Here is a 19,186-nt window from a genome sequence, read left to right on the forward strand (position 1 = left end):
TACATTCCCTCTTTGATCAAAAGCCAGTCATCTCTATATCTTAAGCTATGGTCCTAAAATCTGAATCCTGTGCTTGGACAGCATCATCTTTGCCAGTTATTTACTTCCTAAATCTTTCTTTCATTTTTGAGATATCTACCTTTAATAACTTGTGAGCCTAAGTTCTTCACTTCCTTGTTCAGAATTTATAATCTCTAGCAATGCTTCCTTAAGTCTCTTTTGTGGATCTCATTTGTCTCCAAATGATTAACCAGAGGTAGATATTTTTGATTATTGGATTTGACGGTTCTAAGTAGTAGGTCCTTCTCAGTGTCGAAGATAGGAAGATAAGAGCATATTACTTACTATTAGCAGATAACCATCCCAATTCATCTCTTCCTCCTCTGTCCAATATGAGTTCCCTATTACCTGATCATAATTCCTTAAGCTTATTTCAAGGGTCAGGTATTTCTTCTGAATATCCAGTTCTATCTTCCCCTAGATAGCTTTTATAGCACTCTGGAATCTAGTTCTCACTTACTTTTGTAGCTCCAGTTGATATTATTTTCCTTCTCCCATTCTGTTCTAATCAAACTGGCCTACCAGCACTGTTCCCCAAAAATGACAGTTGGTCTTCCACTGCACATCTTTGGACAAATGTTTCCTCCACATCTAGAATGTCCTCTCCTCAATTCAACCTCTCAGAACTCCTGAGACTCTATAAAGCCCAGCTGAGATGCCAGCCTCTCCCAGGAGCCCTTTCAGAATCCCTATGGTGGTGGTTCTCTCCCTTTTGAAATTTCTTTGTATATACTTGCCATTTATTTGTGTGTATGTGCTATCTCTTCAATTGAAATATGAGTACAGGGTCTATTTGGTTTCTGTCTTTGAATTTCCCATACCAGTGGTAACACCTTATGCTGATAAATGTTCATTATATTCAATTGTCTTTCCATTCACATTCTTCCAAACACCTTATAGGTCTCTGCTGATTCCTACTCTTTTGCAGGCTTTAAGACAACAAGTCATCCCCCCTAACAAGCCACAGAGTAAAGAGAACTATTCCCCTGAGTTCTTTTGCCCTCCCCTCTGGTTTGAAAGATTAACTTACATTTTGTACACATATGGTTGCCATTTTCCAAAAACACAGAAACATACCATGATTTCATATAATTGAGGTGCATGAGAAAAAGGATATATAAACAGGAAATAGGCATCAGAAGAAGTAAGTTCTTTTGTACACTAATTGTGCTAAGCACTATGCTGAGTGCTTTATAAATATCTCTTAATGTACTTGAATACATATACACACAAAAAGTGTATAATTTCAGAGAAGACTGGGTAGTATGAACTGATACAAAGTGAAGTAAGCAGAACCAGGAGAATAACTTATACAGGGAAAATAATATAAAGAAAAACAAATGTGAAAGTCTTAATTGTGTTCAAAATTGTTGCCTGCTATGATGGGATCTATGATGAAATATTACCCAAAGTTCTTTCTCCAGCAGCCAATCTTCAATATCAAGATAAAGAACAACTTATTCCTGAAGTCGTTTCTTGCTCAGTCCTGTCCAATATGATCCCTGACCTTTTTTGAACTAGTTTAGCATTTATCTGTACTGTTTATTTTGATAGCTAAATCACATATAAAGTTATATTTTGTGCAGTTATGTCTCATCTTACTAATTCAGTTTAGAGTGCGATCTTATCTTTTAAGACCCATTTCAGCATTTAGTACAGTATTATCACCATAGTAGTCTCTCAACAAAAATTTAAAGTGAATGAAATGGTAGAGGGAAGAGCTGAGCCCACATGCTTATGATTTCAGGTGCCAGTGACGTTTGATGATGTCTCCATCTACTTTTCTACTCCAGAATGGGAGAAATTAGAAGAATGGCAGAAGGAACTTTACAAGAACATAATGAAGGGCAACTATGAGTCTCTCATCTCAATGGGTGAGGCTGAGCTGGTTTCTGTCATACTAGTGGTCCACAACACAGCATAGCAGTTTTGGTCATTGCCCCATTCCCACCTTTCCATCCTGATTCCTTTTGGATTCTAAACCTGAACCACAGAAAATGTACTTTTCCCTCCACCTTTTTCTCCCATAAACATAGAATCACTATAAAAGTTAGTTAATCTTGGTGTACCAAGGTTACCTTCCTAATATAAGGTTCATTCATAAGAATGAAAACTGTGCATGGGATAAATATGCCAAGTGTAATGGTTGTCCTGGACACTATTCTCTCCAGGAGCTACTGCTGCCACTTACCCCTACCCAGTGAAGACAGAATGGGTTTTGGAAAAGAACAGGTTATTTTTATGTATAGTGGGTATAGGGGCTGTATTAGACCTCCCTAGCTCTGTAGGCCACAAGTGCCCTCAGTTTAATCTGGCTAGAATTAATGCCATCTTTATCCTCCTTAACTTTTTTTTGAAGCCCTTCCATCATAAAATCAATTTGGTATATTGGTTCTAAGGCAGAAGAGTGGTAAGGGCTAGACAATGGGAGTTAAATGATTTGCCCAGGGTCACACAGCTAAGAAGTGTCTGGGGCTAGATTTGAACCTAGGACCTCCCTCTCTGGGCCTGATCCTCAACCCACTGAGTCATTTAGCTGCCCCCCTCAAATTAACATTTATTTTCTCTCTTTTCCTTTTGTACTCTAGATTATGCTATGACACAACCGGAAGTTTTGTCCCAAACTCAGCCAGAGGTAGAACATAATACAGAGAACCAAGTGAGACCAGATGGGAGTGAGATGACTGCAGAACCCAGTGATGGTGAGTGAAAAAGATCACATCCCATCTTTTTGCTACCCCAGGCTGTCGTGTACTCCCAGGATTTGATGACAACCTGGCAATTATTCTAATTTCAGCTTTGTCACTGACTTTAGTTCAAGTTGCTTTATTCTGACATTCAGTCAACAAGCATTGTACCTACTATGTGCCAGATACTTGACTAGGCCCTGGAAATCCAAATAAAATGAAACAATCTGTTCTTGTAGAGTTTTATAAACTAGCTAGGGGAGTCAACATGTACATATATGTAAGTGTATGCAGAATAAATACAAGGTAATTTGAGGGGCAATGAGAGGCATTAGCAGCTGAACAGGTTCATATAGAAGATGGTATTTGAGTTGACCCTTGAAGGCTACAAGGAATTCTAAGATGCAAAAGTGAAGAGGACATATGTTCCAGGCATGGAGACAGGTAAATGAATGTCCTTTATGATAAATAGTAAAAGGTCATCTTGGCTAGAATATTGTGACATGGTAGGAAAGGGGGTTAGGTAATGGAGATGACAATGGGTCATAAAGCTGGCTGATAAGTGAGGTCCAGATTGTGAAGGACTTTAAATGTCATATTTGATTTTAAATGTAATAGGGAGCCCCTGGAATTTATTGAATAAGATGTGGCTTGGTTAGATCCATGCTTTAAGACATTTAAGACATTAAGACATTGATATTTGTATGAAGAATGGATATGAATGGGGAGAAATTTGAGGCAAGAGATCAATTATAGGCACTATCTTATAGTCCAGGAAAGTGATGAGGGCCTAAACTAGGGTTTTGTGAATAGAGATATGGAAATTAAAATGACATGTGTATGTTACGAGGTAAGTGAGATTGAAGAGTCAAGGTTTGACACCAAGGCAAAAAAGAATTTTGAACAGAATCTGCTGGGGTCTCCTATCCTTGAGGTTCTCATTTTAATGGAAGGGCAAAATTAACACTTAATTAGTCTCTGAGATTTTCACACCATTTCATCTTCTCATCTATTATCTCATTTGTCTCCTTTCTTCCTCCTCTTCTTCCCTGTCTTTTTCCTTTATGACAGCAAATTTTTGTTCTTTTCAGACTATCCTTATCTGCCAATATAGCCTTAGTCTTACTCAGCGTTCTCTTTCCTTTGGACAAACTATTACATATTGATGGCTTTGTGCTTCTCAAAAGGTATTTGACAGAACAGTGCTTGGATAACAAGTGTGAGGGCTCCAGTAGTTTCCATCTGGGTAAGCACAGCTAAAGATGAACCAACTGAGGGACTTAGAATTTGCTCTTTTTGAGAATCCTAGACTCAGTTAGATGGGATCGTTTATAATAGATTCAGAAACTGAAAGCCAAGGAGAGGGAATGATCACCTCAGGTCATATAGGTATTCAGTGTAGCACCAAGATTCTCACCCAGGTCCACTGATTCCATGTTCAGAGCTCTTTCTCCTACACCACATTCCCCCTGAAATAGAAGTTAGCAGAAAAAGACTATAGAAAGTTGGCCCTTTCTAAGGACTTTACCTTGAGCATTTCAGCCATTGTAACCCTTATCTTCACCCACCTTTTTCTCCCTTCTCATCTCAAAATATCATGGCTCTCTTTTTCTGTGGCAAAACTAACTTTTTCTATTCATGTCCTTGTGCCCATCCCTTTCGTCTATAATGAGATGTTGGCACATTTATCATTGCCTTTCATCTTGAATATTTTTCCATTTTATGGCTCCTTCCTCTGCTTTAAATATACTTATCACTATTTTTTTTTTTAACTCGGACCTTTGACTTCATTATGTGGGAAGTTTCCATAGAGGAACTTTCTTTACTAATGCCAATAAATGATCCTTCTATTCCATTTAGAAAATTTCTTAGAACACTGAAAGTTTGGTTAAAGGGCTTGGTCCAAATTCATTGTTTGTGGAGCTGTTGGTGGAGTGCAATTTAGTATATAACCATTCTACAAAGCATTTTGGAACTATGCAAGAAAAAAAGTGGCCAAAATGTTTATACCCTTTGACCTTGAGATTCTACTGTTAGATATATACTTCGAGGGAATCAATGACAAAAAGGAAAGCTCTATATACACCAAAATATTTATAGCAATATTTTTGTGGTAGTAAAAAGCAAAAAGAAGCCAAGTAGATGCCCATTTATTGTAGAATGGTTAAACAAATTTTGGTACATGAACGTAATGGAATATTACTGGTAAATAAATGAATACAGAGAAACATGGAAAGACTTAAGTGCAAAGGAAAGTAAGCAGAGTAAAAAAAAACCCAATATATATAATAACTACAACAATGTAAACAGGATGAACAATGAACAACCATAAAAATAATCAAGCTGGTGGGAGGTTCACAAGTATGATACTTTGTACATCTGAATCCAGATCTTGACTATGAAGATTGCTTTCTATACTCAGGATGTTAAACTTGAGCTCTGGAACAAGATTAAAATGTAATTGGAAAATGTTTAACAAAATAAATAAAAATACAATGCAACATAGATAATGTTTGTTGTTTTATAATTCAGTATGCAGCCTGAAAAGATCCTTTTCATTTGAGTTTGACACCATTGCTCTATACCATGTTCCCTCTCACTCATCCATTTTATTCTTTTTAATTGCCTTGATGCTGCTTCCCCCTCAAACTGTTGCCTTGTTTCACTTCTAAACTTCTAGAAAAAGAGTAAAATTAAAGTCATTCTCCCCTTCAAAATAAACCCACTCCACAATCTTCTGGAATTTAGTTTCTGTTCTGAGGCTTAGTTGCCAAATCCATTGCCTTTTCTAAAGCCTCATGTTTCTTTCTTTCTTTTTTTTAATTTTTATTTGGTCATTTTCAAACATTATTCATTGGAAACAAAGATCATTTTCTTTTCTTCCCTCCCCTCCCTCCCACCACCTCTCCCATAGCCCACACGCAATTCCACTGGGTATCACATGTGTTCTTGATTCAAACCCATTTCCATGTTGTTGGTATTTGCATTAGAGTGTTCATTTAGAGTCTCTCCTCAGTCATATCCCCTCCACCCCTGTAGTCAAGCAGTTGCTTTTCATCTGTATTTTTACTCCCACAGTTTATCTTCTGCTTGTGGATAGTGTTTTTTAGATCCCTGCAGATTGTTCAGGGACACTGCATTGCCACTAATGGAGAAGTCCATTACCTTCGATTGTACCACAGTGTATCAGTCTCTGTGTACAATGTTCTCCTGGTTCTGCTCCTTTTGCTCTGCATCACTTCCTGGAGGTTGTTCCATTCTCCATGGAATTCCTCCACTTTATTATTCCTTTGAGCACAATAGTATTCCATCACCAACATATACCACAATTTGTTCAGCCATTCCCCAATTGAAGGGCATCCCCTTGTTTTCCAATTTTTGGCCACCACAAAGAGTGCAGCTATGAATATTCTTGTACAAGTCTTTTTCCTTATTATCTCTTTGGGGTACAAGCCCAGTAGTGCTATGGCTGGATCAAAGGGAAGACAGTCTTTTATCGCCCTTTGGGCATAGTTCCAAATTGCCCTCCAGAATGGTTGGATTAATTCACAACTCCACCAGCAATGAATTGGTGTCCCAACTTTGCCACATCCCCTCCAACATTCATTACTTTCCATAGCTGTTATGTTAACCAGTCTGCTAGGTGTGAGGTGATACCTCAGAGTTGTTTTGATTTGCATCTCTTTGATTATAAGAGATGTAGAACACTTTTTCATGTGCTTATTAATAGTTTTGATTTCTTTGGCTGAGAACTGCTTGTTCATGTCCCTTGCCCATTTATCAATTGGAGAATTGCTTGATTTTTTGTACAATTGATTTAGCTCTTTGTAAATTTGAGTAATTAAACTAAAGCCTCATGTTTCTTGACTATTCTGCAGTGTTTGACACTGTTGACCACTCCCTCAATAACTCTTTTCACTTTAAGGGACTTCCATAATATTATATTTTCTAATTTTTCTCCTGACTTTCTCTCCACTCTTTCTCATTCTTCTTTTTTTCATTCTTTTAGATTATCCCCTAAATGTTGATGTCCTCAACTATCTTCACTTTTGATTTTATCCTATTCACCTTAGGAATTTCATCCAATTTTGTAACTTTAATTATGACTTCTAAAATTACTCATTTATAAATCAACTTATACTTTCTCCCTTGATGTCTAGTTGAATGTTGCCTCCTGGATCTCTCCACCTAAATATTTTTGAGCATTTGTATTTCAACACATCCAAAACTGAATTGCCATTATTTACCTAAAACTTCCTCTCCCCCTTAACTTTCGTAATTCCATTAATGGCACCATTATCCTCTCAGTCCCTCAGCCTACAAAATTGAGTCATCTTTGACTTTCCCCTCTTCCCCACTCCCTACGTCCAACCAAGGGGCCTTATCGATTCTTCCTTACAAATAGGTCTTATTTTCCAACCTCTTCTCTTCATTTCTGCTGCCATCACTTTTGATGTAGATCCTCATCACTGCTGGCATTGACAATTGTAATAGTCACCCAACAGATCCTTCTTTTTCAACTCATCCTTCATCTTATGGCCAAATGAATCTTCCTAATACATAGATATGATTATATTATTCTTCTACTCAGAGATAGCAGGGGATCCATGTTGTATCTAGAATCATGTATAAACATCTTACTTAGACTGGCAAAAACAAAAAACAAACAACCTCGTTTTACATTAACTCCCTTCACACTGTATATTTAAATGTGTTCTCTAATCTTTTCTTGTTCTCTGCTGTGTCTATCTCTGCTTATAGAATTCCTTCTCTTTATTTGTTTTGTTTGTCTATTTTATTTTTTAAACCCTTACCTTCCATCTTAGAATCAATACTGTATATTGGTTATACATATGTGTATATATACATATATATAAACATATATTCTGCTTTTTTTCCATCTACAGAGCCAGGCATTTCTACATCAGACATTCTCTCCTGGATTAAACAAGAAGAAGAACCCCAGGTGGAAGGTCCACAGGCAACTGAAGAAAGTGACATATACAAAGGCACCTATGCTGGTGAGTAATAGAGTCTTCTCTATTGCCTCTAGTGTTGTACAACAGAGAAACTTAGCCTTGACAGGAGCCAAAAAAAAAAAGTTAAAGAAAACTATGGAGTGAATAAGATTCATTACAAGGGTTTGGAGGGAAGCAGGTAGTAAACAAAGGAGAGCAGTCCAATAAGAGTAGAAGATTTCTGTTGGGGAAGAGTTAGAGGAACATGAGGAAGGTGGAATGAGACAGGATCATTAGGTAAAAGGAAGTGACTGAAGGTTGTGGATCAGGGAAATTACTAAAATAATGTAAAGCTTTGCTTTTTCCCATCCCCTATCTCAAAACCAGGAATAGCATAATGCAGAGATGATACCTTAGATTCTTGGATTCTTTCCTCAGAATTTCACTGAACTGTTTCTGTTCCTTTGAACTAATCAGTTCCCTATACAATCACAGTGAAAAAAAAGCATAGAGCAATTTGTGGAAAAAACAAACAGGCAGAATGTAGCTGCTACTTTGTGATGAGAATTGGTAACAAAGCAGTTTCTATGCTGTATAACAGCCCTGGTCCTCTCTTTCAGATGATGAGCTTGCCATCAAAGCTGAAAGTCTTACTGGAGGCCAGTTGTGTTCAGATGCTCAGGTTACCTCTTCTAATGCACCAGGAGTGACAAAAGATGCTTTCCAGGATGCAGCTTTCAAGAGCCAGCATCCTCTACCTGTACTACCCTCTGGACCTTCAGTTAATAACCCCCTTGAACCTCTTGGGGGACAGGCTAGTTTCACTCAATTGGGTAACCTTAACCTAACCACCCCATCTGGAGAGCAACAGCAATACTTCCCTTGTCGTCATTGTGGCAAGAATTTTAATGAGAAGGAAATGCTGCAGGACCACCAGAGTAGTCATGCTGGTGAGCGTCCCTTTGCCTGTGCCCAGTGTCCTAAACGCTTTGCCCAGCAGGCCAACCTCAGTAACCATGCCCGTGTGCACACAACCGAGAGGGCTCATACCTGCCCACATTGCTCCAAGAGCTTTGTGCACCCCTCTCGACTTACCTATCACCTGCGTGTTCACAGTGGTGAACGGCCTTTTCCCTGTCCAGAATGCCCCAAACGTTTCGCTGACCAATCCCGGCTCACTAGTCACCGACGTGGCCACTCAGGTGAGCGGCCATTTCGCTGTGCTCAGTGTGGTCGGAGCTTCAGCTTAAAGATTAGCCTTCTGCTCCACCAAAGGGGCCATGCCCAGGAGCGCCCCTTCTCCTGCCCTCAGTGTGGCATTGACTTCAATGGCCACTCAGCACTGATCCGCCACCAAATGATCCACACGGGTGAGAGACCCTACCAGTGTGGCGACTGTGGCAAGAGCTTCATGCGTAAGGAGCACCTGCTGAACCACCAGCGGCTACATACCGGTGAGCGTCCCTTCCACTGTGCCCACTGTGGCAAGAGCTTCATTCGTAAGCACCACCTGATGAAGCACCAACGGATCCACACAGGCGAGCGACCCTACCCCTGTCCCTGCTGCGGCAAGAGCTTCCGCTATAAACAGACGCTCAAGGACCATTTGCGAGCAGGCCATGATGGAAGCTGCAGTGGTGATGGAGACGTACCAGGGCAGCCACCTGATCCCCCTGGCCTCCTCTTACCAGGGCTTGAGCCCACAGGCTTAGGAATTGGAGCCGATGGCCTGGAGGCCAACCACTGGTATGGGGAGGGTGGTGGAGGGGGTGTTTTGTAAATCCTTCATCTCTTGTTTATCTAGCAAGTGGAGAGTCCCAAGAAGAGTAAGGGAGTCCAAGATCATTTAAAATTGGCTCTTCAGTTCATTTTGGGCATTATACATGTAACTAGGAACATACCTGATTGTTCAGATCTTCACTATACTTCAAATAATGAAGATATATTGTGAAACTCAGAGGAGCTTGAAAAGAATCCACTCACCCTGTTCTTATGAAGAAATTATATGAACTGAAGAGGTGATAATGTTGCAAAGAGGCCGAAAGCAAAAAATTGGTAAATCACTGGCAGATAATCCAAATTCATTTGTAGGTTGAAGCCCAGGGGAGGGACAGGTGGCCTGGGAAACCCCTAAAACTTGATACCTTCTCTGTACAATGGGATTGATGGGACATTGAGGCTTCTCCCTAATTCCTGGGTGGGTGAAGTGATTAGAGGGGAGTGCTGAACAAGGAGCCACCAAATCAAGGCTGGTGATCTCTCCTCTTGATTCTAGCTTAGACCCTCCTGCTCCATCTTGTAGTTCTGCTTATCTTCCCTGAAATAGACCCAGCTTGATGGAGATTCCCTCATCCTTGTCAACTCCAGACTTGGCCTGCTACAAGATTTCTTGGATTTAATCAGTGTGATTTTCTTTAAATATAGGATTCAGTCTAGGGTAAGAGATAACAATTGTGTAGGTCAGGAATCTCCATAAGGAGAATTGGTTGGTTTTGAACTTTTCACTGGCTTGGTTTACAGTCTTCCCTCTCTAGTCTTCAAGACTACTGAAATTTGAAATTTCTCAGAAACCTCCACCCAAGCCAGCTGTTGCCTAGTCCCAATGCAGATTCAAATCGGAAATTAGCATTCTCAGCCTATACATGGTCCTTCACCCCAAAATCTGAGAAATAGGATTCATTGGAATAAATGACAGGCCATGTCCCAAAGGGCCCAGTATTTGTGACTAAGCCATCAATTTTAGATGTGAATACATCTAATGTATACATGTTTCTATGTCTTGACAGAAATAATAAGCTGACTTTTCTCTTTCTGATATTTTGGACATTTGTGACAATAGTTGGCAGAAAAAGATTACAACCCAGTTTTCAAACTAGCTGAAGACTCACTTTTTTTTTTTCGGAAACAATGAAGCTAAACTATTTTAGCAATGTGGCTGGCTCAAACCATTAGAGGAAGTGTGTCTTCACCCTCATTTGGCCCTCCTTGGAAAAGCAGATAGAAGCTTCCTCCCTAGCTGGTAGCTGGCCCTACCTTGTACATAAACAACCTATCTGTCCCATGTTATGCTCTCAGAGCTATTGGCTATTGTATACACAAGTTCATTAGTTGTTGAATATGGGTCCCCCAGACATCTAGAACAATTGAGCCACCTGGCTCTGTTCTTCTCTGGGTTTAGGCCAGTTACTTCCTTCTCTGGGCCCTAATTTACCTTTCTGTAAATTAAGAACAGTGCCTGCCCCATTCACCTCAGAAGGTTGATGTGAGAAATAAATAAGACCTGAAGTAAGAACTCTATAGAAATGCAGAAGGATGTGATTGAGGTGGGTAGCATATTCTCCTTCCAGCTTCTCTATTTTTTTAGCCTCTTGTAGGCAGAGCCGAATAGGACAACAGAGTCAGGGTGGAGAGATTGCTGACTGAAGCTTGACCCACATCTATTAGAGATGTACTTAAGAACCAAGAACCTTTGAGAGAAATGGGTGGTGTTCTCATACTGAAGTTGCAGCCGTGCACATTGGCAAGTGAGGCTATCAGCCTCAGCCAGAAGGAGAAAAACTAACAGCCTCTTGCCAAGTACTCATTCTGTGCTCCAGAGAATACTATAGTCCATGTTATTCAATGACAAGACCTTTACTTGGTGGTTTGAGTGAAAAAGGCATGTCTTTCCCTCAAACAGGAAAGCTATGTAATATTTGGTGGGAAGAGCATTGTACAACAGGTTAGGACATCTGAGTTTTGCCACTAACTGCTTTGCAACTATGGGCAAAACACCTTTCTCAGTTTCCTTATCTGTAAAATTTTTAGGTGACCTAGATCTGCAATATTTTGATTCTGTGAGATATAGCATACTGAATGAAAAAGAATGTACAGATTTCCTAGAAAGAAGCCACAGTAGGAAAGCAAGTGCCTGACTCTCTTAGCACTGACACAGATTGGGAGTGTAAATGGACTCATGATTATCTCATCTACTCTCCCTGACTAGTGAAGTGATCCCCAGGCTAGCAACTGCAAGGAAATAATTTGTTTTTTGAAGATCAGAATATGGATAACCAAAATGTTAGTTAAACAGAAGGGCTTAATTCCATAAGTAGAAAGGTTCCTGGAGGGCAATTTCAAGTCCCCAGCAAGGATCAAGCTCTTAGCCTAGGGTTGGAAAAGATGCTTTTAGATCACAAGCTCTCATAAACAAAAAAGACAATCCCTAACCATGACTCCTAGCTCCTGTCAACCATGTGTCCCATGAATTCTCAGTAGTCTCCATTTGTAGGAGAGGAGTTTAATACATGTTAGCTTGTTACCAGTATTCACCAATTCTGCCCTCCCTTCCAGTTAAAAGACTATGTCTTTATGCACAGATGTCATCTATCTCCCTAGCCATTTAAAACCATTGATGATTTTTGACTGCCAAGCAGTGACACATAGCACTAATTAATCCAGTTGGTTTATTAAGGAGATCAGAATAAACAGACTCTCTTTGCTGGGTGTTTTCATTGTCTCTTGTAAAATGACATCATTAATTGATATGCAAAGTGGTGAACGCTGGTAAATAACCAGCCTGTAAAAATGGTCATCATTCTTCACTCTTGGTCTGATACTGGAGGTACCTTATTGTAGGCCCTGGGGTAACAGCAAGAACCTCCATGACTTCTCATCAAGGAACTATTAAGCACCTGATGGAGGTGAGGTGCTCAGGTAATTAACAGAACTTTGAGAAAGAGATGGCTGCCTTTAGGCATCACAGACTGTTCCAGGGATTTTGCTTTTTTGTAGAATTGAATACTTGGAGCCTCAGTCATAGGAGATCTAGGCTTCCACGTTCCATAGTGTAAAGATAACTTATGAGTTTGTGCTCAGGCCCCTTCTACAGAATGAGGAGACTGCATCAGAAAAAGCAATCCCAGAAATCTGTAATTCTTGAGGATGGCCTTATGGAACAGAAGTGAATCTGTCAGGCTAGTGGGAGAGGTTCCCTGATCTTCCTCTGGTGGGGCTAGTGGGTGGTCTGTAAGCTTTAACCTCATTCTTCTTCAGCTCCATTCCAGGCAGGAGTACATTTCTAGATTAGAATAACCTGTTCAGCTCATAGGTGTTTTGTGCAAGGAAATTTTTTTTTGTTTTAGCAATTTTTGCAACCTGAATATAAGAGTTATGTTTCATGAGCAACAGTAAAAAGCATACTCAGATGTGTACTCCTGCAGATTGTCCCTTCCTTAAATGCTACTCTACTCTAGTTTGGAGTTTACTGTCAGAAACTAAAAATGGTTATTTTTGCCCCTCCCTATGGCCCCCAACCTCAAAGAACTAAAGTTTTTTTTTCAGTACACAAAAATATACTTCACGTCACTGTGTGTCAGCTGTGAAATTTTTAAAAGGAACCTCCTAAACAATTAGATATATTCATAATTACAAAAAGAGAAGTCAACCAGAGAATACTGATATGAAGTCAGGAAGACATCTGTGCCCAGCCAAAAACAGGACCGGGATACTCTGAATGACTGTTGAATAAGCAGTTTAAATAAAGTCATAGGAGTTTTGATAAAGCTTCATGCTTCAAGTTTTTATTTTTGGTTAAAAAAACTGGGGAGAAAGCTGGTGTAGAAAAATAGGTACAGAAGCATCTTTGGAGTTAGGAAGATTCAGGTTCAAGTCCTGCCTTGGACAGGTATTGGCTGTGTGATTAGATAAGTCATGACCAGTCAGTTCCCCTAAAACTGTTATAGATGAGCTGCCAGTCTGCATTAGAAGTGGGAGATTCCACATGAGAAGTTCTTCACCTATGAAATCAGATTCACCCCCCTCTCCAAAAAAACCCATGCTATTAATAAAGTCTAGAAAATGGAATACCAGCAATTTAAATTCCCCAAGAACAAGAACTTTGCTTTCCAAATCTTTGGTATCTTCCATTATGCCTGGCACAAAACTGGTTATATAGCATTCCCTAAAATTTATTTAGTGAAACTGGGGGAGGGGAGGGACACTGAACAGAGTCCAAAGACTGAAGATCAAGATGATCAGTTCTGTTACTGAACAGCTGTGAGACTGCATAAATCACAACTTTTCCAACCCACTGCTTTGTCTATAAATGAAGGGATTGGACTAGATTCTTATAGAAGCCAGGTAAAATTATATGATTCTGCCACCTGATTTTTGGGTAAGCGTCCCCATTTTAAAGATAGGGTCATATGTATTCTCTTTTTATCTTTGCAATAACTTTGGAATACAGACATTAAATGAGATAATAAGCACTAAGTACTCTGAAACTACAGCATCAGGTAAGTGCAAGGTTGGAAAATAGAAGGTGCACAAGTCATTTATTATAAATTATAATTGGGCCAGCTATAATCAGCTTACCATTGGCGATTGTTTTGAGGGATTTGATGTAGGAAGAAACTCCAAAAACATCTAATTGACCTTATTTTATAGATTAAAAAATTGAGGCTCTGGAAGGTGTGAAGTGAATTGCTTAAAATCATAGGTTTTAAATAGCAAAACTACGATTTGAACCCATTATATCATTTTAACTGGTCCCACTACAAATTTATGTTGCATAATCTCAACTGGGGCCTCACTGCTGCAAGACAATGCTTTTACACCTTAAATGATTCACTGTCCCACCCACCACAGCAGTTTTCCCAAACTTCTTTTTTCAATGGCTCAAGACTCCCCCACCCTCACCCCACTCAAGCTGAGAATGATGCTTATATTTCATTGAAAACATTGAGGTTATGTGCCAAGAGCTCCCTCTTCTTCCTTCACCTCACATCACTCAGATTCCTTTTGCTATTTCTCCATTCATCTTATCAAAAGTTGGCCTTTCTTGCCAAGGCAAACCCCTTTACATGCACAAATGATCCCATTCTACCCCATCCTCAGCAGATTGCCCACTCTCACTTATCTTTAATTCTTTCTGCTAGCCGCTTCCTCAATACCCACAAACATGCCTATTGTCCTCATCCTCAACAAACTCACTTGATTTGTTCATCCCCACTCGCCTGTCAAGACTGGTTTTATAGGGAAACTAGGGCCTTGGTAGACAAAAGTTGCCAGAAGACCTTCTCTAGCCTTAGGGACCTCTGTCAAAAGACTTAACTACTTTAACACTGAGCAGCCTTGATATCCTTCAAAAGTGTTTTTACAGGTGGAAATACGACTGTAAAATAAGAGGATTTTGTTTAAGTAAATGTGCTGGGATTTTCATCCAAATGCTGTGCCATTTTTTAAGTAGTCACCTTTTGAATATGTATTTCAACAATGTGGCCATTGCCAAATTATGCTTTGGAACTGCTCTTCCAGAATGACTTTCAGTCCCACTAACTCCACACTCATCCTGGACCCCTGAAGCCTCTTCCAGAGAAGCTGGTTTCTCACTGAAGTCCTTGGCATAAATCATAAAACCTCCAGTTAGAGTTGTGAGAACACTAAAAGTATTTTTATACTTGGATCTCCTGAGAGGCATAAAAACCCTAAGCACCAGAAAACTGTAGGTGATTGGAGTGAGGGAGCTACCTGCCTGGGGTCTCCACTATGCCCAGCTATTAGGCTTCAACCTAACCTCAGGGCAGGAAATTCAAGGGGTTAGGGATGGAGGAAGAGAGTGACTTATGAAAGAGGTTTCCTATAGTTATCTCTTTAGAGCTAGTCTAAGACACGAGAAGAAAACCAGTCTCTTTATAGGGTGATTCTCTTTCATGTTCCCTCCACCCCCAAAAAAAGCAGACCCACAGTTTTGGCAAGCTTTCTCTAACTCACTAGAATCGACCAATCTAAATATAAAATCTACTTTCAAAATAATGGAAACTTGTCCCATTGAGGATATTCAAAAGAATGTACTGTAGGTTTTGAAGACAATTACCAATAAATGACATCCTCTAATCACAAATATATATGACTCCTACATACAAATATAGGTGCAAGAAGTTAATACTTTTTCAGCTCAAGCCTCCCCTCTGTGGGTTCATTTTGTTTTGAAGCTGCTCTCTAACTCCTTCCCCTGGTCAGCCATGTGAGGACAGTCAAACAGGTTTTGGAGGTAGTGGTCAGTGATGAGAAGTCCACTTTTGTTTCACCCCTCCTGATTTTTTTAAATTTCCCATAACTCTTGGGGTCCACCTTGCCACAGTTCTTACAGTTTTTATGATCCTGTCACCCAAATACCTATGCTTCAAAGAATATGTAAAGGAATGACAGACATTTAAAACCCCAAAACAAAATTAAACCATTCGGAAAGATGGCTTATAAAGCAAAGTCAAAATTCCAAGAGAATAAAATACTGAGGGAAGAATCAAAATTTTCTCAGCAAACGTAGTTTTTTCAGAAGGAAATAATGGAGCATATTTCAAAATGTATTAGTAGAAAACAAAAATATTTGGTCTATAAGAAACAAATTTTGTATTTTTTCCATAAATATGAATAAAAATGTTCACTAAAGGGGAACCCTGAAACTAGGTGAGTTGTCATAATTTTGGCAAAAGATAGATGATTCTCTGTAAAACTAAATGAGTCAAATGACCTCCAATTATCTCCCCTATTTTTCCCCATTATACTATCAAGAGCTCTACTGTCTTTATAGACACTTGCTTCATTCACTATGTTCCTATTTAACCCAATTAACCGAGTGACAGAATTTCATTGGTCTTTTCTAGATTCACTTATATTAAATCCATTATTTATTAAATGCCTATTCTGTGCAGTATGTCATGCTAGATGCTAGAGATACAAAAATAGGTACAACAGACCACTTTACTCTTAAGATACTTGAGTAATTTATCTTATTGAGTGTAGGTACATGATGTCTTTCTTCCTACTTAGACTTAAGGAATAGATCAGAATTATCAATTCTTTGATACTTGATACTCATTGAGATAAGTGCTCCCTCCAGTGGTGCATGTCACTGCATCTACAGCTTATCTGATGTGACTCTTCTATGTCCTCCTATAAATTCTCCATAGTGAATCCATTCAACCTGTTGAAAGCTTTTGTCTAGATTTCTTCACATTATATGGGTACCAATGATACACAGGCTATTTGTTATCTCTCACTGTTGATACATAACTGACCTGTTGCCTTCTGGTCTTGCATCCCTTTGATATCCTTTATGGCATTTCTGGCATGCAATTATTCACGTATAATTTGCTGTCTCCTACTTAAGCAGCCATCAAGTATCTCTCTGTTGCTCTTTTTGGTGACTTGAAATAAAAAGTGACAAAGTAGCCTATTAAATGTTTTTTGTGACCTTTGGATGAATAATAAAACCAATTTTACCAATTCCATTATTTGTCTCTTCCGGAGAACTTCCATTTAGCTACCCTTCATTTTATCTTCTGGTTTAATTTATGATGAGAATGTCAGAACCGAATTAGTTTAGCTTCTTTGGTAATATGTCAACTTGGCTATTAGACATAATCTCACATTTAGAGGACCAACAGTTAAAGTAATATTTATAGGTGATATAAAAACTATGATTCTTAGCACCCTCTGTCTCTGTGTTATATTTTTCATTTCATGATTTACCATGGTCAAAAAATATATCAAGCAAGAGCCAGCCTACTGATCCTTAGAAGATAGAAAAAGCCTGTTCCTGAAACCATATTTAAAGACTTTTCAGTTTTGTAGAACCAAGAGCTTAAAGTCCCCTAGGATAGACTTCAGGAACCCAGGTTTACTTACAGGCCACAAGGAAACTTCCAAGTAGTATTTTTTTTAATTGAAATTGAATTGAATTGAAAAATTTACCAAGAAAAAGATATCATGACAGGATGGAACAATGTATAGAATCCAAAGAGATCAGTCTAATAAGGATTATTACATTTAAATTCAAATAATTTTAGAGAGACAAGATAAGGAGACCCGGTTTAATTCCACAGAAAAAGACCCAAGGAATTGAGTTACATAGGTTTCAACAGGATGATTTAATTGCTATTAAAAGAAAAAAGATTATTATGAAGTTACATTAATAAAAGTATAATGTCCATAAGAAAGAAAGTGACCTTCGTATTCTACTTACCAGAACACACTTGGAAAAATAGTTGAATTCTGAGTGTCACCTCATGGTGTCCCAGTCTGTCTCCTATTTTTTTGATTTAGGGACTTTCAAGAAGTTTCCACAGAAGAGTCAGCCAGGCCAGTTATTCAAAGCAATAGGCCTTTATTTTGCTTTGTTGTAACCCAGAGAAGGGAAGGCTTAAGTCCTAATATAGAACATGGAAGGATATTTCCAGAGAGTTTGCCAAACCTTGAATTCAATAGCCTTCAGAAGATGACAAGAGGATCCAGCAATCAAAAAGCACTGAAGCCAGGTGCTGGAGACTAGAAGGGTACATTATGGTCCTACAGAGAGGATACTTCTAGATTTTGGCACACTCAGCTTCTCCAGCTCTGTGATTCACCTTCACTGATGTGGAAAAAAGACTAGGGTCCTAGTTTCCTCTACCACAGGACACTTTAAAAACAAAGCAAAGTTCATAGGTTTTTTGAGGATTGGTTTCCTGTCTCTGATCTCACATAAGCCAGGGAGAGACTTAAAAGTTTTCAGAAAAAAAAAGGAGAAAGTGGCAGGGTCAGAGCTGAAGCAGCTTACTCCCCAAGGGGACAGGCCATCAAAGAGGACATAATTCTGTGACTGTAGCATATTCAAGACCAAAGTCTTGAGGACTTTGCCCTCCCCATTGGTCTTCTCTAAATGTCCATACCCATGTCCTGACCCATTGTCTGCATTGCCTCTGGGGGTGATGATAACTACCATTTATATAGCAATTATATACCAATTTATATTTGCAAGATGCTTCACCTCATGTTATCCTCACAACAACTCTGGGAAGTGGGTGCTATTATTATATACATTTTACAGGTGAGGAAACTCAGTCAACACAGAGGTTAAGTGACTTGCTCAGGATCTAATAAGTGTATTATGGCAGGATATAAACTTAGGTCTTCTTGATTCTGGGTCCAATACTCTATTACACTAGCCAGTTCCTTAGAAATTAATGGACATTGAACCATCCCCATTCTCTCATCCAACCATTTTATGAGAGGGAGAATAAGCTCTAAAGATTCTTTGATATCAAAAATAAGCTGGCTCTTCCCTGACACTAAGAAGAAAACTATATTCAGGATATGATCTGAGGGGAGGGACATGGCCCCATGTACTTCCCCCTTCCAACTGTCCCCAAACAGCACCATCAAGATCCTTCAGAGAGAAGGGGAAGGAAATAAGTGTACAGCACCCATTGGGTTCCAGGCTATACATTTTATGAATACTAATTTGATCGCAAAAACCTAGGGAGGTAGTACTGTTATTATCTCCATTTTACAGTTAAGAAAACAGAGATTAGGTGACTTGCCTAGGGTTGCACAGCTAGCAAGTGTGTGAGATCAGATTTGAATTTGTTTTCCTGACTCCACATCCCTTCAGCCCTAATAGTGGCACAATTAAAAATTCTTGTTGTAGGGAGGGGAAGGAGATTGGAATCTCCCTTTGCC

General features: G+C 39.2%; 1 protein-coding gene across 1 annotated transcript in view; it reads left to right on the forward strand.

The window, feature by feature from the left end:
• ZNF398 (zinc finger protein 398) overlaps window positions 1–16,977 on the forward strand; it is a 38,758-nt gene extending 21,781 nt beyond the window's left edge. The window contains exons 3-6 of the mRNA XM_001368746.4: window positions 1,808–1,934; window positions 2,649–2,762; window positions 7,655–7,768; window positions 8,326–16,977. Coding sequence (XP_001368783.2) covers window positions 1,808–1,934; window positions 2,649–2,762; window positions 7,655–7,768; window positions 8,326–9,485 — 1,515 coding nt within the window. The 3' untranslated portion in view covers window positions 9,486–16,977. The remainder of the gene's footprint in view (window positions 1–1,807; window positions 1,935–2,648; window positions 2,763–7,654; window positions 7,769–8,325) is intronic.
• The last annotated feature ends 2,209 nt before the right edge of the window (window positions 16,978–19,186 follow it).

Source organism: Monodelphis domestica, chromosome 5 (assembly GCF_027887165.1).
Source record: "Monodelphis domestica isolate mMonDom1 chromosome 5, mMonDom1.pri, whole genome shotgun sequence".
NCBI lineage: Eukaryota > Metazoa > Chordata > Mammalia > Didelphimorphia > Didelphidae > Monodelphis > Monodelphis domestica.